This window comes from Lutra lutra, chromosome 1 (assembly GCF_902655055.1).
Source record: "Lutra lutra chromosome 1, mLutLut1.2, whole genome shotgun sequence".
Classification (NCBI taxonomy): domain Eukaryota; kingdom Metazoa; phylum Chordata; class Mammalia; order Carnivora; family Mustelidae; genus Lutra; species Lutra lutra.
Genome location: NC_062278.1, coordinates 80169851 through 80189732, shown reverse-complemented (window position 1 = coordinate 80189732; position 19882 = coordinate 80169851). Strand labels below are relative to the sequence as shown.

At 37.9% G+C, this 19882-nt stretch overlaps 1 protein-coding gene across 1 annotated transcript; it reads right to left on the bottom strand.

The window, feature by feature from the left end:
* Positions 1-3681: 3681 nt before the first annotated feature.
* On the bottom strand, positions 3682-5132 carry LOC125099081 (leucine-rich repeat-containing protein 28-like). Its single transcript, XM_047728431.1, is given in 3 exon segments — positions 3682-4704; positions 4707-4839; positions 4992-5132. Coding segments are annotated over 3 exon segments (963 nt in total). The 5' UTR covers positions 5025-5132; the 3' UTR covers positions 3682-3907.
* Between the last annotated feature and the right edge of the window lie 14750 nt (positions 5133-19882).

Below are 19882 nucleotides of genomic sequence, written 5' to 3'. Positions count from 1 at the left end.
TAAATGGTAGTCATTTTATGTATTTATAGAAACAGAAAAGACTGAAAGAAAACCTATCAAAAGGAGTGTTTTATCTTTATGGTCATATTCTGGGTGATTTTGTCCTTATTTTTATACATTTTTCTATGCTTTCCATTTATATTAAGTGATTATTAATAGAAAATAAGTTATTTTTAAAAAGGTGCCTGGTTTATGTTTCATTTGTGTCTCTGAAATGACCTTTCTTACATATGTATTTATATAGAGTAATGTTCAGCAAGCTTATAATAAGCAGTTGATCATTAGGTGAAAATAAAAGAACTACAAGGGATGCCTGGGTGGCACAGTTGGTTAAGCATCTGCCTTGGCTCAGGTCATGATCCCAGGGTCCTGGGATCGAACCCTTCATTGGGCTCCATGCTCAGCAGAGCACCTGCTTCTCCCTCTCCCTCTGCCTGCCACTCTGCCTACTTGTGCTCTCTATCTGTCAAATAAATAAAATCTTAAAAATATATATATTTGAGAAAGATTTGATATGGTTAATTTTTTTCAAGGTAAGAGTTTTAAAAGGCACAATTATAGTGTCATATTTAATACTTGAGCAATTTTGAGTATATTAGAGGGAATTGAAAATTGTAATTACACAAATCATTAAAATATTTGCAGAGCTATCTAACAATTCTTTTTCTCTGTTGGTAAGCATATATGTTTTACTGAAGTGCAAGTCTCCATAATTTTATAACCAAAGAGTATTATTGTATTTTAAATACTAATTAACTGGTATAATAATACTTAATAATTAAATGAATAAAAAATAAATTTAGAGGGGCACCTGGGTGGCTCAGTCCATTGAGAATCCGACTCTTGGTTTTGGCTCAGGTCATGATGTCAGGGTCGTGAGATCAAGCCCTGCTTTGGGCTCCACGATCAGCATAGAGTCTTACTGAGATCCTCTCTCTCTCTTTTTCTCTCTGTCCCTCCCCCAGCTTGCTCTCTCTCTCCCTCTAAAAATAAATGTAAATACATAAATCTAGAAAAATTAATAGAAAAACCTATAACCTAAAGAGACAATAAAAATCAAGAAATAGGATCATCAAGATAAGGACAAGTCGAGGGCCCAAAATTCGTTTTCAAAATGATTCCTTAATCAGTTGAAAGTTTAAAGCATTCTCAGCCCTAAATAATGTGTGGTGTACTTGATGGCAGAAGAACGATCCTTTGATTTTCAAGACAATTATTTATGAGTACAAGTATTTCAATTCTGTTCAACAAACAGCAAAATGATTACTTTTAGATATCATTCTTCAAAGTAACCTATTTACATTTCTAATTTAAACTTTAGTTGGGCTGATTTCCAGATATTTTAGACCTATATTTTCTGATTCATGAGATGCAGCAAATGGAAGAGGCCAGCATGTAATGGTGTAGGAGTCTCAAAGCCTTCACTATGCTGAGCGATACAATGGGCAGAGAGGAGAAGTCAAAGACATCCAGACTGGTACCCTGATCTACTTCACAGAAGCCAAGAATGTTGAGACAGAGAGAGAGATCTCCAAAATGACAAACCTATGGAAAGAGAGGGAGATGAGCTGCTGCCTGGTTGAGCGAGAACTAAGAAGAGGGAAGAGACAGAAGGTAGAGTGTCCATTGAGCCCCATAAGAAACAGGAAAAGATGATGGTGAAAGGGGGCTTGATGAGAGTTGGTTGTGTCACACAAATGATCTCCTGTAGTATTTTTCCAACAGTCTTCAATGATAGTTTGAATTTCTTACCAGGCAGTTTTTAGAATGTTCTATTTTATTTCCTCAAATGTGCTGCTGTGTAGGAGATGGACCAAACAGAACACCTTTATGTGACAGGATAAGAATTATGACCTCCTTTTCACAAAAGCTTGTATTAAGAGTTATATAGTTATAAGTGCTAAACTGATAATTTATCATACAAATACCATCATGGAATACTGTCATCTTTACTTGTAGACCCAGCTCAGATCTGACCACTTGGTAGCCCTTCTAGATGGCTACAAAACTTCAACTCTTCTCCTTGATACCCATTTGTTCTGCTATGTAATAGCCCAAGTGCTTCTTTTAAAAGGTAAACCAATATTACCTCATTTATCTGACCATAACCCTCCAATGGCTTCTCATTGAACTCAGAAGAAATCCTCACCAAGAATTCTAAGACCTTCCACGTGCTGCTTCCTGTGGACTTGACTGTCTCCTCTCTCATTTTTGCTTTCATAGTGAACTCTGTCTAAAGCAGGTCCCTGTTCCCATCATTCTACCATCATTCTCTCAATCCATACTCTACTCATTTCTTCATCATATTTATCAGTACCTGAAGTTATGTCTTCTATTTATGTATTTAATCTTTATCTGTGTCCCCTCCTAGCATGTGAGCTCCTTTAGGGTTGGAACTTTGTTTTGCATCCATCTGTAACTCCACTGCTGGTGTTATGTCTTTTATATATGAGGTTGAATAGAAGAATGAGAGATCAGTGCATTTCTAAGAAAACCTCCTGTCCTCACAAGTTCACAAGGCCTACTGTGCCCTAGGCACTGTGATGGCTACCAGGGATCTAAAAATAAGACAGAAATGGCCTTCAAAGTGCTCACTGTGTTAGGAAAGCCAGGCGTTAAATAAAAGGTTAAATAATCACAACCAATTACATGTGTAAGCTAGTAAGACTCCAAGGAAAGCAAACAATTTAAATTGAATCTAAATTAAGCTCTCCCTTTAAATCTCAAGGATATATTTAAACAAAGCAGACTGATTTTTCTATAACATTTGCCATTTTTCTCTTCAGCGTTCTCTTTTAGGAAGGAAAGGGATAAATGTACAGTGATGCTGTCAAGGGAGAAACGGGTAAGAATCCTAAGCACAAAGAGAAGTTGAGGTGGGAGGTTTGTGAAAACTGGGAGGCAGAGCTTGAGTGGGTAGGACTCGCCCTTGTGTGTGGGTGGAAGGGTCTTCAACTCTGTTTTCCACATGCTCCATGGAAACACAGTTTAAGAACTGTGGTTTATAAAGCCCTCCACTGTTAGCCCCCAAATTGATTGTGATCTTAAATGCACTGACTAATGACCCCAGAATAATGACTTAATAACATATTATATCTAATTTATCAAATGACTTGGAAGGTTTAACAGTCTATTTTTTTTTTAAAAGATTTTATTTATTTATTTGACAGAGAGCACAAGCAGGTAGAACAGCAGGCAGGGGGAGAGGGAGAAGCAGGCTCTCCATGGAGGAGAGAGCCCGATGTGGGACTCGATCCCAGGAACCTGGGATCATGACCTGAGCCAAAGGCAGACGCCCAACTGACTGAGCCACTGAGGCGCCCAGGTTTAACAGTCTTGAGGAAGATAAATTGTTCTGAAATAACTTCTAAAATGTCAAAAATTTCATATACAAATATTTACATATTTTTATGGAACTGCTGTTCCTATTATTTCAGTTCTGCACATCTCTCCCGCTCAATTTTATTCTGAATTCAGAAATGACAAATTAACCTCATCAGATACGCTTTCCCCCTACTTTGCCTGTTACCAGATGGTTTATAAAAATGTAACTGGTTCTCAGAATATTTTTTCTGTTTTAATGGTTAAAATTTCTTCTGCCTTTTGAACATGTTTCTTTTTTAAAGATACAGTTCTTACCAACCTTACCAAATAGTTCTCAGAATTCTTTTTTTTTTTTTTTAATTTGGGGGACGATATATTCCAACGTGGGGTGGGGGGGTAGGGTGAAGGCATTTCAGCTCGGAAGCTCCATCACGACATTTCCAGAGAGCTCAGCAGCTTTCCCCCAGCATGGCACAGGACAGGATGTGAGGGCCTGTTCCGCCAGGCTGGACGCAAACAGGGTGCGATCTGCAGGCAGCCGCGGTGTCAGGCTGGCAAGGCTCCTGGGGCTCTCGGGTGTTTATCAGCTCAGTAGGTCAAAAGTCTGCAGACACTGGGTAGAGCAGCAGTAAGCCACGAAGCTCACTGTTGTCCTCCCCTGGTGCAGCCCTGCCATCGGCGTCTCTCTCAAGGGAAAGAGCTTGGGGTAGACAATCGTAAACATGGGCTCACTACACCGGTGACAGTGCCCCAGGGGGCAGTGCAGCAGCTCCAGTAGACTTATGGGTAATGAGATTGGAGACAGAAAGTTCAAATCTTTAAGAAAACTGTGGTAGGTGTGATGGAGACTCCTCATGGCTAACTCTTGCAGAGGCAGGACGTGATCGTTCTCTGTCCCTATGGCCTTCACCTCGGCAGGGAGGAACACAGTGAGCTGCCCCGATGAGAAAGAAAGCAGCTTCACCTCGGAAACTTGAATGGGAGCACCACAGCCACTGCACCCGATGACTTTATTGTACAGATAGGATGGCAAGCCTTTCAGGTGAACGTTGTTATCCACGTACACGTACTGTAGTTCTCGAGATCGATCTAGATCAAGTGGCAAAAATGCGAGACGGTTTCCAGCCATGGAGAGCTCGTTGAGGCTGGGCAGCTGGCAGAGATGAGGCGGCACGCACCATAGACGATTGCGGTCCGCGGTGAGGTACTGCAGAGAAAGGCACAGGTGAAGCCTCTCGGGTAAATTTAGCAAACGATTGGTAGAAATGTCTAGTGTCTGCAGCTCCTTCAAATCGCCAACCTCTGGAGGTAGGAATTGCAGTTGGTTATTAGCTAATCGAAGATGACGTAAAGCTCTCAGACGACCAATTTCTGGGCAATTTCTAAGGCATTGTCACTAAGATCCAAACACTGGAGTTTTACGAGGGATCCAATGGCTTCTGGAACCACAACTATGTTATTTGAGTGAAGGTACAGTTCCACAAGGTTTGGAAGCTTCTGAGCAAGGTTTTCTGGCAAAGTTGTAAGGGAGTTCCTTTTCATATAGAGCCTCTCCAAGTACTGTAGTCCCTCATCTTTCAGTAACTCCAATGGAAAATGGTGCAGATTCCTATAATTTAAAAATAAATTCTTGTGCTTTTCCAGCCTTGCCACAGAGATCGTCTTACAGAGTTCAGATGCCATGACTGAACATATCCCATCAGGCACGCTGCAGCGCTACATCTTGTCAAAATTGGTCCATTTCTCAGCGCCGGCGGAGCCAGCGCTCCGGGCGCAGGCGGCGCTGAACTGCAAGCCGAGGGTCTGCGGGAGGGCTAGTTCTCAGAATTCTTAACTGAAACTTTGAATCAGGTACACATTTATTTAAGAAAAGTAATACTTTATAATTATACAGTATGCGTTTTTTAAAGTTCTATATCTATTTAATTTTGACGACTTACCCTCTGTAAATTCCAGCAGCCAAATATGTCCTTGACAGTGTCTGGGTCCTGCTTTTGATCTGCTTCTGGCTTTGCAGAAGAAAGTGCACAGCTAGGAACTCATTGGTTCGGTGTCTTACTGTCATTACTACGACCTTGCTGCCCTCCACGCAACTTCCTCTAAATTTACTTGCCCTTTATCCTTTTTCTTTCTATGGTAAATTATCCCGCCTGTGCATCTCCACTTTCGTGAAGACGTGCTTTGCATGTCTAGGCCACTCTCTGGCAACATGAAGGGCTCATGTACATGGTCACAACACCCGTGCATACTTCCTCATCAGCACCCCAAACTACCCGCCCGTCTTCCCATTAAAGCTGTATGCATGTCTATCTTTTGTCATGAAGCCTCCAGTCCAAGGACATCACGTCAAGGAGGTCTCACTTACTATACAGTTTCATCCTTTATTTATATAGTTTCTTCCTCGGATGCCACCAGGAACATGTCTTTTATGCCTCTATCAAGAATTTATCATGTACCAGTCTCTGTTCTGTTTCCATTAATCCTCACAATAATTCTCCGAGGAAGTACTATTATCAACGTTTACAAATAATTTGTTTTTTGGAAATTGTGGCTAAAACTGACCAGAGTAAAATTACAGCAAATTTCCTGGTTAACTGATTTCAGAAACCAACTGAAAGGATTTAGGATTTTTTAGGTCTTTTTGTTCATTTTCTGGAAATTTCAACTTTTTCAATTTTCAGATAAATTTTTTGAAAAGTTTAAAGGTTCAAAATAATGACCTGTGAAAAGTATCTGTGATCCCTCTTTATTTAACATATTATTCTACAGCATAATAAAATAAGTTCTCATTAATTTAAATGGTACACTGGTTGAAACTAGTTTTAACTTGTTGAACCACATGAGTAACAAAGTATAATTTAATACATATGTCATATTTGGCATCTATACAGCCTGATTCATTGGTATGCTAATAAAAAATGACTTTTACTTATTAGGAGAAAATATAAAATCAACTGAGTCCCATGTAGGAAACCTATTCTAGGTACAGTGTGATTCCAACAGTAGGACTGGGAGAAAGGCTGAATGTTTAAAAATTTATTCTTTTAATGCTGTACTAATACTAAAAGTTTTAGCTATAATTAACTAGAATTGAGTTTTCACTATAGTAGTGATTAAGATTACAATTATACTAAAACAATCAATGAAATTGCATGTAGGGGAACAATCTTCTGATATAGTAACTGCTATTTTCTCAGTAATTTTAGCTATCTCCTCTTCCAAGCAGTAATAAGCATTAAGGATATTTAGTACTTACTTTTCTCTGGGAAGGGATTACACAGCAAAAACAGCAGGTGAAGCAAATTCTCGACTTTTGAGATGAAAAACCAAAGACTAGACATAAAATAACTTAGAAGGACATATGACCAGTCCAGGCCTGTTTTCACTATCCCTGAGACTAAAGTTTGCTAAATGAAACATGAAGAGAGAGGAAAAACATGGGAGTTAAATGTTGGTCAGCAAGCATACTGTTCCATGTCCCTGTCTTGGGGCAGACTGCAGGACTGGTGATGTAGAAGGTAAGAGAAGCTTTGGATGGGTTGGACCCTTGGTCACCTCCATCAAGTACATGCTAGGGTAAGGGTAAACCTTGCAGCGTTCCCTTAAGCTCAGCCAAACAGAGTCAAAGGAGAAATGAGTGTGGTGTGTTCCAGTATAGACTGAAGCGGCATCAGGAGTCACTGTGTGAAGCCCAGGGTGGTGGGAAGAATAACAGACCCTTTTCCTGCATGGTCATGGGTAGCGGAGGTAAAGTTTTGGCGACCAGTAAGGACAAGGAGGGTGCAATGTGATGTCTGTGAAACTGTTACATGTTATTATGGGGGAAGAAGGGTCCTGTTTGTACTCCTTCTCTGGGAGAACCCAGCTACCCACTGGTAAAAGCTCTGGTTCTCTACATTTTCCCAAGAAGTCAGATCGGTCTCCTTTCTTGCTTGTTAAACCCCTGCCACCAACACTATCCCCCGCATCCTTGCAATGTTCTCAGAATTCATATTCTATTGAAAGTTAACGAAAGGGACTTGAAGATTGCAGACACCCTGTAGACCCTTAAGATTTTAGAGATGTATTTATAGCTGCATGAAAGCACACCGCTTTTCTGCCACAGAGAATGTTACAAATGAACACACTGAAAAAGTAAAATTGCATTAAATTAAAAATCAGGTTTTACATGACAAATCACAACATACTGGCATCTCCAATCAAGTGGGTTATTTATAACGATCGAAGAGTGGGTAGATGACAAATACAGTTGCGGATGTGTGTGTCTGAACACGAGCAAGATGCTTACTATACAGTTGATGGTATATAGGTAGAGAAAGGATGTCATGAAGTAATTTTATTGAATCCATTTTGAAGAAATAAAAGCCTACGATCTCTCAGGTAGCTCACAAAAATTGGGACTGATATAAAGATGCTGTCATTTGCCTTAAAATATCAGTTTTTACTAACTTAGGAATAGAGAGTTCTAAGTCCTAGAAGGTCAGCCTCCTGATATCTTAGGCCAATTACAAGTCCTGTGCAGCCATTAGGTGCTCAGTGTTTTGTTTCTGTTGCTGTGCCTCCCAACAACCTAGAATGGATTTGAAGTAAAGAAATGGACAAGCATATAGCCTACAAAATGGAGGTGAATACATTTATATAGATGCAAACACCTCAGTTACATAAAGGAATATTACTGAATTTAAACTTCACCCCCATGTACAGCCTAGCATGATGGCATATTAATGTCCCTGCAATAAGAGATGAGCTGACACTCTTGTGAAACTTGAGACTAGTAGCAGCAGGGAAACATCAACGAAGAGTTGCAAAAGACTATGATAAATGTCTTCTACAAGTGCGCTCCAGAAAAAGAAGAAAGAATGACTAAGATCAGATATGCGTGTTCAGAAATTCATTCAAAAGCCATGTTGTATTGAACTTGAAGGAAACCAGTAGTTGCCACATGAAAGACTTTGGTAGTGGCAGTGAAGGAAGAGGCTAGGTATAAGAATGAGTCAAGAAGTGGCAATACCTGACCCTGGAAATTGCCTTAACTTGAAATGAAGCCCAAGAGAATACATAGGATTTTGGTAAGGGCCACGGGGCATTGTGGAGGAAGATGGTAAGGTTTCTGTTAGAGATGTTGAGGACAAGTCTGCAGGACATCAAGATGAAGCTGTCCAGGTCATATCTATGGGTTTGGAACTCAGCTGTACGTTTTGACCAATAGGTAGTAATTTGGGGGAGTGTTTTGCACCTCAAAGTTAGAGTGTGAATTTAATCCTATTCTGTGGACTACCTATAGAATGAGTCTATCCCAGGGTGTAGGAGCCTGGGCGTCAGACCAGAATTGCTGGGTTCTAAACCCTCGAAGCTCCAAGACTTACTAGCTGTGACTGAAGGAATATTCTTGAATCCCTCTGCAGATTATTTTGGTCATCTGCAAAACAAAAATTACTGTAATACCTACTGTACTACTTGGCTGTGAGAATTAAGTGATTGAATACATATAAAATTCTTAGTGCTTGACAAATATTAGCTACTAATGCTGAACAACATGAAATGGCCTTTTTGAAAATCAAGTGTTAGCCATTGTATATGACTTAATTTTACATATGTCATAGCATGAATCTAGTCTTTTTCTGCTTCCCTAATTTAGCCTCACTTGAAGTAAATCCATATAATCTACCTTTGATGTAAACAAATCACAAGTCATCTGGGAATAGGACCAACTTACTATAATTCTTGGAATAAAATTTAAAACTTATGTCTGACTTTTCCTGTAATCTCCCATTTTTCTCCAGTGGTAGAAGCAGAATGATGTCTTATTTATTTCCACTAAGAAATAACAAAAACCTGACAATCACGACTGAAATATGTGTTTTAAGTACAGTTGTACAGTGAAGGTAATCATTAGTATCAGCACCTTTTGGAGAGGATTCAGATATGCCGTCACTGGTGGGGGTAGGGAACAAACCCACTTTACCAACTAATCTCTGGGACTTAGAAAGCTAAATAATTATGGAATGGCAATTCAGGTCTTTATTCACCCACTTACCATCTGCTTCCTTGAGACTATATTCTAAGTAATTGAATCAAAAGATGAAAAACATGAACCCGACATGGAAAGATCAGGCTGTCTTGAAACAGTATGCATTGCAGTGCTATTATATTCAAGGGCAAAAGTAAATTTGTGTCCTGCTGGTATAACTATAAATCTGAATATTGTGATGAAATCATCCCAAATCCTTTGTGTCATGAAACTGAGGTTTGTGGTCCTCTTCAGGGCAGAGATCATATAAATTTCAAAATTGAAATTGGGAAGCCAATACAAATCCTGTCTGTGTCATCAGATAAATGTGGCAGTTGGAATTCAGGCTCAAGTAGCCAACAAATTCCGATGTGTGTTTAAAATACCACAGAAAAGACCTGTGTGGCCAGGCACTTTTCCTGGTTTTATGGGATGGGGATTACAAAGTATTTGCACAGAACATGAAAAGTAAACATTATAATGTGTATGTGATACTTAAAGATAGTTGGCTTCTGAAAAGGAATTAAAGATGTTACTTAGCAGTGAACATAACAAAAGAATGTTTTGGAAAAATAACATATTTTCCTACTGACTCATCCTTTGAGGATTTGCTGATTCTGATCCCTCTTGTTCTTCATTTCTTAACAGTCTTTAATGAATGGTTCTTTTCCTTTAAATGTGGTGGCTTCTTTTTATTTACCATGTGATTTGAAATTTATTTTTGTGATTTGTTTGTGTTAAATTATCTACCCTTTTAAAAAGCAAAGTACAGAAATCTATAATTTAAAATGATGAATTTAAAAAATCTCTTTCATAAGAGGCAAAAAATACTATTTTTTGTCATAGTAATGCCAGGTAGAGATTAAAATGTCAATTGCAAAGTAATTCTATGAATTCTCAGATGTGTTTTAATTGTGTTTTTTTTCATTAATATAGCAAGATTTAGTTACATGTATTTACAGATTTTGTTTGTACTGTAAATGTTCCTGTTACATATTACAATTTTTTTTAAAGAAAAGTAACCTTTAAAAGTTTATGCATGGCCCATTTTAATTTATAGAGAGCTCTTTACTTAGCAGCTTATGGCTACTTCTCTGACTTAACTAGGGTGAAGTCTAATGATGACTTTCTCCTCCCTTAATAAGAAAGGATAGCTACAGAAGCTCTGTAGCAAATATCACACTTAATGGAGAATATTTTGATTCATTTCTATTGCAGTTAAGGACAAGAACAAGAGGGCTGCTATGAGCACTATTATTTAATATTGTCCTGAAGGTCAGAGACAATGTAATAGCCCAAGGAAAGCAAATAACAAGAAATGCAAAGTTTATCCATTAAGATTAGCTTCAGCTGTATATATGGAAAAACTTTAATACCTTTATAAAGATAGTTTCTTAAAAAATAAGAGAAAGTCAGAGGCAGTCAGAGGTCATCAATGAGGACTAGGTAGCAGCTTATAGTGATCAGAGGCCCAGAATCCATCTTTTACTTCACCAGTTTTGCATATTGCTTTGTAGTCCAAGATATAATTGTTGAATTTCCAGTGATGGCATCTTTATTTCAGGCAGCAGGAAGGACAAAGTGGAACAAGGTACTCACCAATTCCCATTTAAGGAGCTTTCCCTTAGATCCCACACAGGGCTTTGCTTAAATCTCATTGGCCAGAACAAAGTCATATCTGCACATGTATAGTTGCAAAATTGCCTGGGAAATGTAGTTTTTTAGGAGTGGCAATGTGCCCAGCTGAAAACTTGTCATTTGGATTAGATGGCAAGAAATCTCTGGCAGAGAAGAGAAAGGGAGAAAAATGTTCCATTCTTTCCAGATGTTATGATTATCTACACAGAGAATTGCGGAGGTACTCTGATTTACTTTCAAAACGAAGAAGAGATTTCATCAAGGTTGCTATACATAGGATCAACATGGGATCGATTGCTATATAAGTGATTAGAAGAGTAAAAACAGATACCATTCATGAAGACAAAGTATACTACATCTAGAAATAACTATTGAGATATATAATTTTGTGGAAAATTATAAATTTTGAAGCATTAAAAATAAGATGGTGATATATTTTCATGAATAAGAAACTTCACTATTATGAAGAAGTCAATTTCCATTAAATTTATCTACAAATTTGAAACAAATCAATAAAAGTCTCAACAGTGTTTCCAGTGTTTCATAAAAATTGACAAATCGAGTCTTAAACTTCATTTGGGAGAATGAATGGCAAAGAATACCCAATAAAAAGTTGAAGAAAATAAAGAGTGGTATTTGCCTACAAGGTATCAAGAATTTTTATGCTATTAAAAGCTTGTGTAAAAGATACACTGAATTAGTAATGAATAGCAACCCAGAAACAGACCATTACACAAATTGAATCGTGGAATATAACACAGCTAATGTTACAAATGAATTAACAAATGATGCAGGGGCAAGTGATTATCCAAACAGTAAAAGCAAAACTGTCATATACCTAACACTATATGTGCAATGGATAAAAAATATAAAATTTAAAAACCCTGAAGTTTTAGGGAAAAAACTTAGGCTATCTTTCATATATCAGGACATGGAAAAATTTATTAATGACACACAAAGCACTAGCCATAAAAGAAAAAAAGCTGATAAATTGAACTACACTGAGGCTTTAAAGCTTAGGTATGAGGAGACCATTACAAAGTTAAAAGATGAGCAATATTATGTACATTGTAAGTGTCTTATGGTGTCTAGCTTACAGTGTACATAATAACTACAAATCTATAGGAAAATGGCAATCTAGTAGTAAAATGTATTTGAACAGGTGTGAGCAATTTTCCAGAGAATTCTATGAAAACATGTTTTCTTTCCCTACTAATCAAAAAAGGGCAAATGAAACAATATTAACATTTCAAACCCATCACAATTTGGCTAAACTTCACCTCTTCTTCTGACTGTTAGTAAAGCTATGAGGAAAGAGATTTATGTCCTATTGAGAGTTTAAATTTGTGCAAACGTTCTGACAGTTGTTGAACAATGGTTAATAAAGGTGAAGATAGGCTTATTCCATAAGCTACCTCTATATATGTATACATCTGGAGATAAGTTCATGTCTACGTGTATACTCTAGAGATCATCTTATGTGTGCACATGGAAACATATGAAGTGATTTATTGAAGGATTTTTAATAAAAATGGAAACATACTGATATCTGTCATTGGAAGACTAGTTAAATAAATGGTTGCATATCCCATGTCTATGAAATCAAATACTTGGTAATTGTCAAAATGAGTGAAATAGATGTAATATGTGGTAACATTAAATTTCAAAAACATTGATTAAAAATAAGTGACAGGGTAATATATAGTATATAATTATATATACATATAAAAATCAATAAAATTTGTTGATTTGAAGTTTAAAAACCTACATAACCATTCTGTATAGTATTTATAGATATGTCCATGGTAAAATTATGGAGCATGCTAAAGTTATGTAGAAGTAGGTGTAAATTTCCACTTCTTCCACATACTTCTGTAACCTTAAACAAGTTCATCTTTCTCATGCAATTTTTCTCATTTGTAAAATGTGGTGACAGCCCAGAGCTTATATGAAATTGTGTTGCGTGTGTGAAATACTTAACCGGGTTGCCTGCTACATAGCAAACCTGAATGCGCGGGAGCTAGCATCATTCCTCCGTGCCATATGTTTAAGATCACTGTAGTACCTAAGAATGGTCTAGACTGGGTCCTAACTCAAAGAACTTTTCCATGGGACTCATTCAGCCAGTTTCCAGCTACTTCAAGCAAAGTCAGAAAAGGTAGAATTGTTTGAACGTGAAAACCCAAGGAAATAATTAACTGCAAGCCATATTTCAGTACATCAGATAAGTACTTGATGTCGTTCCTCTCCGACAAGCATATCCTTTTAGAAGGAATTTAGTCATTTTATTTGGGGGTAAGAAGGCTGAGAAAAGTTGTCCCAACTGTGGAAACTAATAAAAGGCCCTGTGTCCAAATATAATCACATTTGAGATTAGGGCTTCAACAAATGAATTTAGGCGTGGGCGCTATTCAGTCAGTAACAGATTATAAACTGAGTCAGAAATTGTTTTGCACTGTATTATACATCTGGTATCTTGCATAGCATAGCTAAACAGCAAATTTGCTCCATTTTAAAGATGAGGAAATTCAGGACTCTGATTAATGAACTTGCTCAAGGTTCAAACTGGGAATCAAACTCACGCCTGTATGATTTAAAGAAAAGGATTTAAAGAAAAAAAAAAACCTAACATAAGCAACTTCAAGAAGCAGAATTTAGCTCTTGTCCCTTCCATTATCTTCATCTGTCACAAGGTGGCCAGCTAGAGCATCAATTTAAAATTTTCCCCGAGGGGCGCCTGGGTGGCTCAGTGGGTTAAGCTGCTGCCTTCGGCTCAGGTCATGATCCCAGGTCCTGGGTTCGAGCCCCACATCGGGCTTTCTGTTCAGCGGGGAGCCTGCTTCCTCCTCTCTCTCTCTGCCTGCCTCTCTGCCTACTTGTGATTTCTCTCTGTCAAATAAATAAATTAAAAAAAAAATCTAAAATTTTCCCCGATAATTTGCCAAAACTAAATAAATCTAAAGGTAAGATTAGTTCAGTAAAATTTCATAAGAGTGAAAATCATCAAAAATCTGTAAGAAATGGCAGGTATTTTTAAATGGTTTTAAACCATTTAAACGTAGAATGGCAAAGATTGCTCAAAGAAACAATGTTTAATAGGAAACTTCTCTGCACAGAAATACAGCTGAAAGAGGCAGGGGTGAGAGTGCAAATGTGAAGGTGCCTGTGGGTCTCCGTGAACAGAGAGCATCCAGGCTAGAGGCTGAATCCCTGTTTTACCTTGCAAAGCAAACATTGTGTTTCTCTTGGCGAAAAGCTCAAGATAGCCTAGAGTGGACAGCTGAACATCCAGGGAAAGAGTGAATACAGGTTGGATTCTGCTTTGCTTCTGCAGATCACAGACCTTCGGTCCTACTCCCCAATGGTTTGTCTGCTCCTGCAGAGGCTTGAGACATTCCATAGGCCTCTCTGAATCCACCAAGACCAAGTCAAACTCGGAGGACTGTGAGTCCCTCTAGGGCAGAAACCACACCTCTCAACCTTTGTCCCCCTAAAGCCTCCATCAAGGCAAGGGCTCTCGTAAGTGCTGGACAAGTGACTGAGTGGATAAACAGGCCCCAAGCCAAGTTTATTTCAGCTTCCAAACTTGCAGACTGTTTATCTTTTCTTCATTGAATATTCTTTACTCCTTTATCAAGTAACAGTTGACTGTACAGGTGAGGGTTTATTTCTAGGTTTTCTAGCTTTCCAATTCTTTTTTTTTAAGATTTTATTTATTTATTTATTTGATAGATCACAAGTAGGCAGAGAGGCAGGCAGAGAGATAGAGGAGGAAGCAGGCTTCCCACTGAGCAGGGAGCCCGAAGTGAGGCCTAATTCCAGGACCCTGACATCATGACCTGAGCCGAAGGCAGAGGCTTAACCCACTGAGCCACCCAGGTTCCCCTCTAGGTTTCCAATTCTGATCCTGGTCCAATGTGCCTGTTTTTATGCCATCACCATACAGTTTTGATTACTATTCCTTTGTAATAGAGCTTGAAATCAGGAAGTGTGATGCCTCTTCTTTGTTCTTTCTCAGGATTGCTTTGGCTATTCAAGGTTTTTTATAGTTCCGTATAAATTTTAGGCTTGTTTTTCTATAGGCCCAGAATTTGTTACCAAAAAAAAAAAAAATTTCTGTTACAAATAAGAATTGTAAATACTGTAAGTTTCAACTGTAAAAAAAAAAAATGCCTTTGGAATCTCTATCAAGTTTGCTCTGACTTTATAGATGACTCTGGATAGTACAGATGTTTTAACAGTATTCTTCTAATCTGAGAGTGCAGAATGGAACCTTTCCATTTGTTTGATTTCCAGTCGTACTTGATTTCTTTCATCAATATCTTGTACTCTTCAGTCTAGAGAGATCTCTTACCCCATTGGTTAAATTTATTCCTAAATATTTTGGTTTTGGTGCTATTATAAATGGGATCATTTTTCTTTTTCAGATAACTTGTTTAGTGTACAGAAACATTACTGATTTTTGTATGTTAATTTTGTATCCTGCAGCTTTCTGAATGATTTACTGAATGATTAGATCTAACAGCTTTTTGGTGAAGTCTTTACAGTTTCCCCCAAGTAAATTAATGTCATCTGCAGATGGAGATGATTTTACTCCTTCCTCGCCAATTCTAATTTCTTTTCGTACCTGATTATTCTGGCTGGGTCTTCTGGTCCTGTGTGGAATAGGAGCAGTGAGAAGGGCACTTCTGACTCGTTCCTGATCTTAGAGGAAAAGCTTTCAAACTTCTACCATCAAGTCTGATGTTAGCTGTGGGCTTGTGGTATATGGCCTTTATAATGCTGAGGTACATTTCTTCTTCACCTGACTTGTTGAGAGTTTTTATCATGAACAGATGTTGGATTTAGTCACTTGCTTTTTTCTGCATCTATTGAGATAATCGTAGGACTTTTTCTGTCACCGATTAATATATTGTGTCACATTTATTGATTTGTTATGTTGAAGCATCTAAACATTGGAGGAATAAATCCAACTTGATCACAGCGAATTGTCCTTTTTAATGTGCTGCTGAATTCAGTTTGCTATATTTTATTGATAATATTTGCATGTATATTCCTTAGGAATACTGGCCTTTAGTTTTCTTGTAGTGTCATTTTCTGGCTTTCGTATTAGAGTAATGCTAGTCTCCTGAAAGAAGGTTGAAACTACGCCCTCTCTTCTACTTCTTGGGAGAGTTTAAGAAAGATTGGTATTAATTTTTCCTTAAATATTTGGTAGAATTTACCAAAGAAGTTCTTCATTGGGAGATTTTTGATTACTGATTCAGTCTCCCTACTAATAATTTGTCTCTTCATATTTTCTTCATCTTCCTGATTCACTCTTGGTAAGTTATGTTTCTAAAGATTAATTAATGTGTTTCTTCTAGGCTGTCAAGTTTGTTGGCATACAGTTGTTCATAGTGGCTTTTACGATATATATATTTTTTTATTCCTGTGGAATCATTTGTAATGTCTCCTCTGTCCTTTATAATTTTGTTGATTGGGTATTCTCTAACTTTTTCCTTGGATAGTCTAGATAAAGGCTTATCATTTTTGTTTATCTTTTCAAAGAAACCGCTTTTAATTTTGTTAATTTTTCTATTATTTTCCTGTTGCTGCTTTCATTTACTTCTGCCCTAATCTTTATTAGTTCTTTCCTTCTGCTAACTTTGGGCTGTTCTTTTCCTAGTTTCTGAGATTAAAAGTTAGGTTGCCTCTGTAAGATCTTTCCATTTTCTTGATGTATGGGCTGATAACTGTAAAATTTCCTTTTAGAGTTGCTTTTGCTGCATCCCACAATGTTGGTATGTTGTGTTTCCATATTTGTTTGTCTCGAGATACTTTTAAAATTTCCCCTTTAGGGGCACCTGGGTGGGTCAGTGAGATAAGCCCCTGCCTTCAGCTCAGGTCATGATCTCAGGGATTGAGCCCCTCATCAGGCTCTCTGCTCAGCAGGGAGCCTGCTTCCCCTCCTCTCTCTGCCTGCCTTATGCCTACTTGTGACCTCTCTCTCTCTGTCAAATAAAAAAAAAAAAATCTTAAAATTTCCCCTTTAATTTCTTTTTTGATCCATTGGTTGTTCAGGAACCGGGTATTTTTTTAATAGTTAAGAAATGGGGAAGACATTAGCATGGTAGATTAAAGATAGCCAGGTGGGTTTATTCCTTTCTAAATTGAATACGAACACCGATTCAACCAATAGATAGTGGTAGAAGGAACACTGTGCCAGTTTGGAGCCCAGCCATTAAGGGAGTGGCAGCTTCTTCCAGTTTGGTCTCTTGAGTCTCAAATTGCTGTATAAGATGTTTGACTACCCTGAGACCCCTCTGTTATGAGAAAATCAAAACTAGCATGTAGAGAGGTTGAGTAGAGAAGAACTGAGACCCCAGATGTGTCAATTTCACTTATTTGAGCCACACCAGCTGGGGTCCCAGACATAACAACCCATTTCTACTTTGTCTTGTTTTTTTAAATTCCTGACCCATAGACTTATGAATTTATTATGTGGTGGTGCTTTTATGCTACTAAATTTTGGATGTTTGTTATGCAGTGGTAGATAATTAAAACAACTTTCAAATTTATGGGTATTATCTTGGTTCTGCTTCTACTTGATCAGTTGCTATACTCTCATATTTTTCCATCATTTAAACACTGGGGCCTCAGACCTCCAATCCTTGTCTATCTGCACTCATTTCCTGGAGAAATCATGTCTCTGATTTGTATCTGTAGCTCTTACAGAATACTTAGTGGTGTCCTTGACATCTCCATTTTAATGTCTAATAAGCATCTCAAACTTAGCACATTCCAACTTAAGTTCTGATCTTCACCAACACAGTCTTTCTAACAGTGATTCCCATCTGGGTCAATAAATTTCTCAAATAAACCTCATAGAGCTTATCTTTGATTTTTCTTTTTCTCCCACACCTCACTTCATACCATGAGTAAACACTGTGAGCTCTACCTTAAAAATCTTTTCCAAGCTGGGGGATATTCTAAAACATTAATGAGATCATGTAGTTTCCTGTTCAGCCTGCCAGTGTGGCTCTTCATCATGCTTGCAGCAAAATCTAAAACCCTTACCATGACCCTGTATAATCTAGTTCCAGGTGACTTCTCCAGTCTCACAGCCTTTCCATTCCCTTCCTTACTCACTCTGTTCAGCACCCTGGCCTTCTTGTTGGTCTCAGGCATCCTGAAAGGATTCCTCCCTCAGGGCTGCAACTCTCCCTTTTCTTGGGTTTTCCCCATGGCTCTCTCCTGAAATTCATTCACGTCGTGGTGAGCGTGTCATATCCTCAGATGGTTCTCTCTGTCAGTCACATCTACAATAAGAGCCCTGCTTTCCCTTGAGCTGCTTTATTTTTCATCAGTGCATTTTTCACCACCTGCAATTACACGTTGCCAGGATTTATTTATTTGCTTGTTGATGCCAGCACCATTATTATATAAACTCTTTGAGGCCAGGTACTTTATCTTGTTTGCTCCTGTATCCCCATTGGAACGGTGCCCGGGGATGCTACATATTGACTGACTGAGTAAGCTCCTGGAGATGAGAAACTATTTTATTCACCTCTGAATTCTTCCACCCACTGCCTTGAATATTTCTTGATACAAATTAGATAGTCAAGGGTTATTTGTGAACGTGTTGGAATTAAGTCTGGAAGTGATTCATAACAACTTCTGAAGCAGTCTTCTTTTGATTAAAGTCTTAATCAGGTAGTTTGTGAAAGTAAATTTCCATAATTTCTGGGTCACAAAGGTTCTGGTTTCTATCTTCCTAAGTGTCCGGCAAGTCTGAATGTTTGATGTTCCTGTTGCTGGCAGGCTCCTGGAGTAAGGTTTATTTTATTTGATAAGTGTGCAAAAATTGTGATATTTGAGTATCTTTGATTACTTTTTTGTAGTCATTTGGAAAGATATATGAGCCATGCATGAGTGAATCATTTCTTACATTTTTAGATACAAATCTGAGTTGTAATAGAACAATGGGGGGAAAATGTATTCTCTTGAGACACATTTTCAGCATCTCATCTAATTGGTAAGGCAAAGGCAAGTCACATTTATATTCCAGACTACATAATGTACTGGAGAAAAGAAGTATATTTTAAAAATAAGAAAATTGAAATTCTCAAACATTAGGGCTCCTACGTGCCTCTTTTGAGCCATGTGCATATTTTTAACTGATCTCTAGACAAAAGAAATCTTTTTTTTCTAGGGATTTCTTAGTATTCTAGAGACCTGGAGATTCTGGTGACAGGCCCATGCTAGCAAAAACACATCAACATGTCTGGATCATTATTCTTTTTTTTTTTTTTAAGATTTTATTTATTTATTTGACAGAGAGAGATCACAAGTAGATGGAGAGGCAGGCAGAGAGAGAGAGAGAGAGGGAAGCAGGCTCCCTGCTGAGCAGAGAGCCCGATGCGGGCCTCGATCCCAGGACCCTGAGATCATGACCTGAGCCGAAGGCAGCGGCTTAACCCACTGAGCCACCCAGGCGCCCTGGATCATTATTCTTTACTGATAAAAATTGTCTTATCTTAACCACTCTATATCCCCTTTGTATTTCAATTTTACTATAATATTAAACACTGAAGAAATAGGAATGCTAATTTTTCACATCCCTCTTTTATGTGCTCCCTTTATTTTGCCAAAAAAATTATTCAATAAATTGTGTGTAGGGTTCATTAATCCTCACCTGTATGCCTTAATTTTTTTTTTCTTGTTAGAGGTAAAAATACGGTATTCTGTATTTCTAAATAAAGTCCCCCCCCCCTTTTTTTTCTTGGGCTGTTCATTGTGCCCTTTTCCTGAGGTATATAATTGGCTTCTTCAGTCATATATCTCAAAGTATACACCACCAACTGAGTTGGGAAAATGTAGCATTACTAAATTTAAATGCAACAATTCTGTGCATTCAAATATAATATT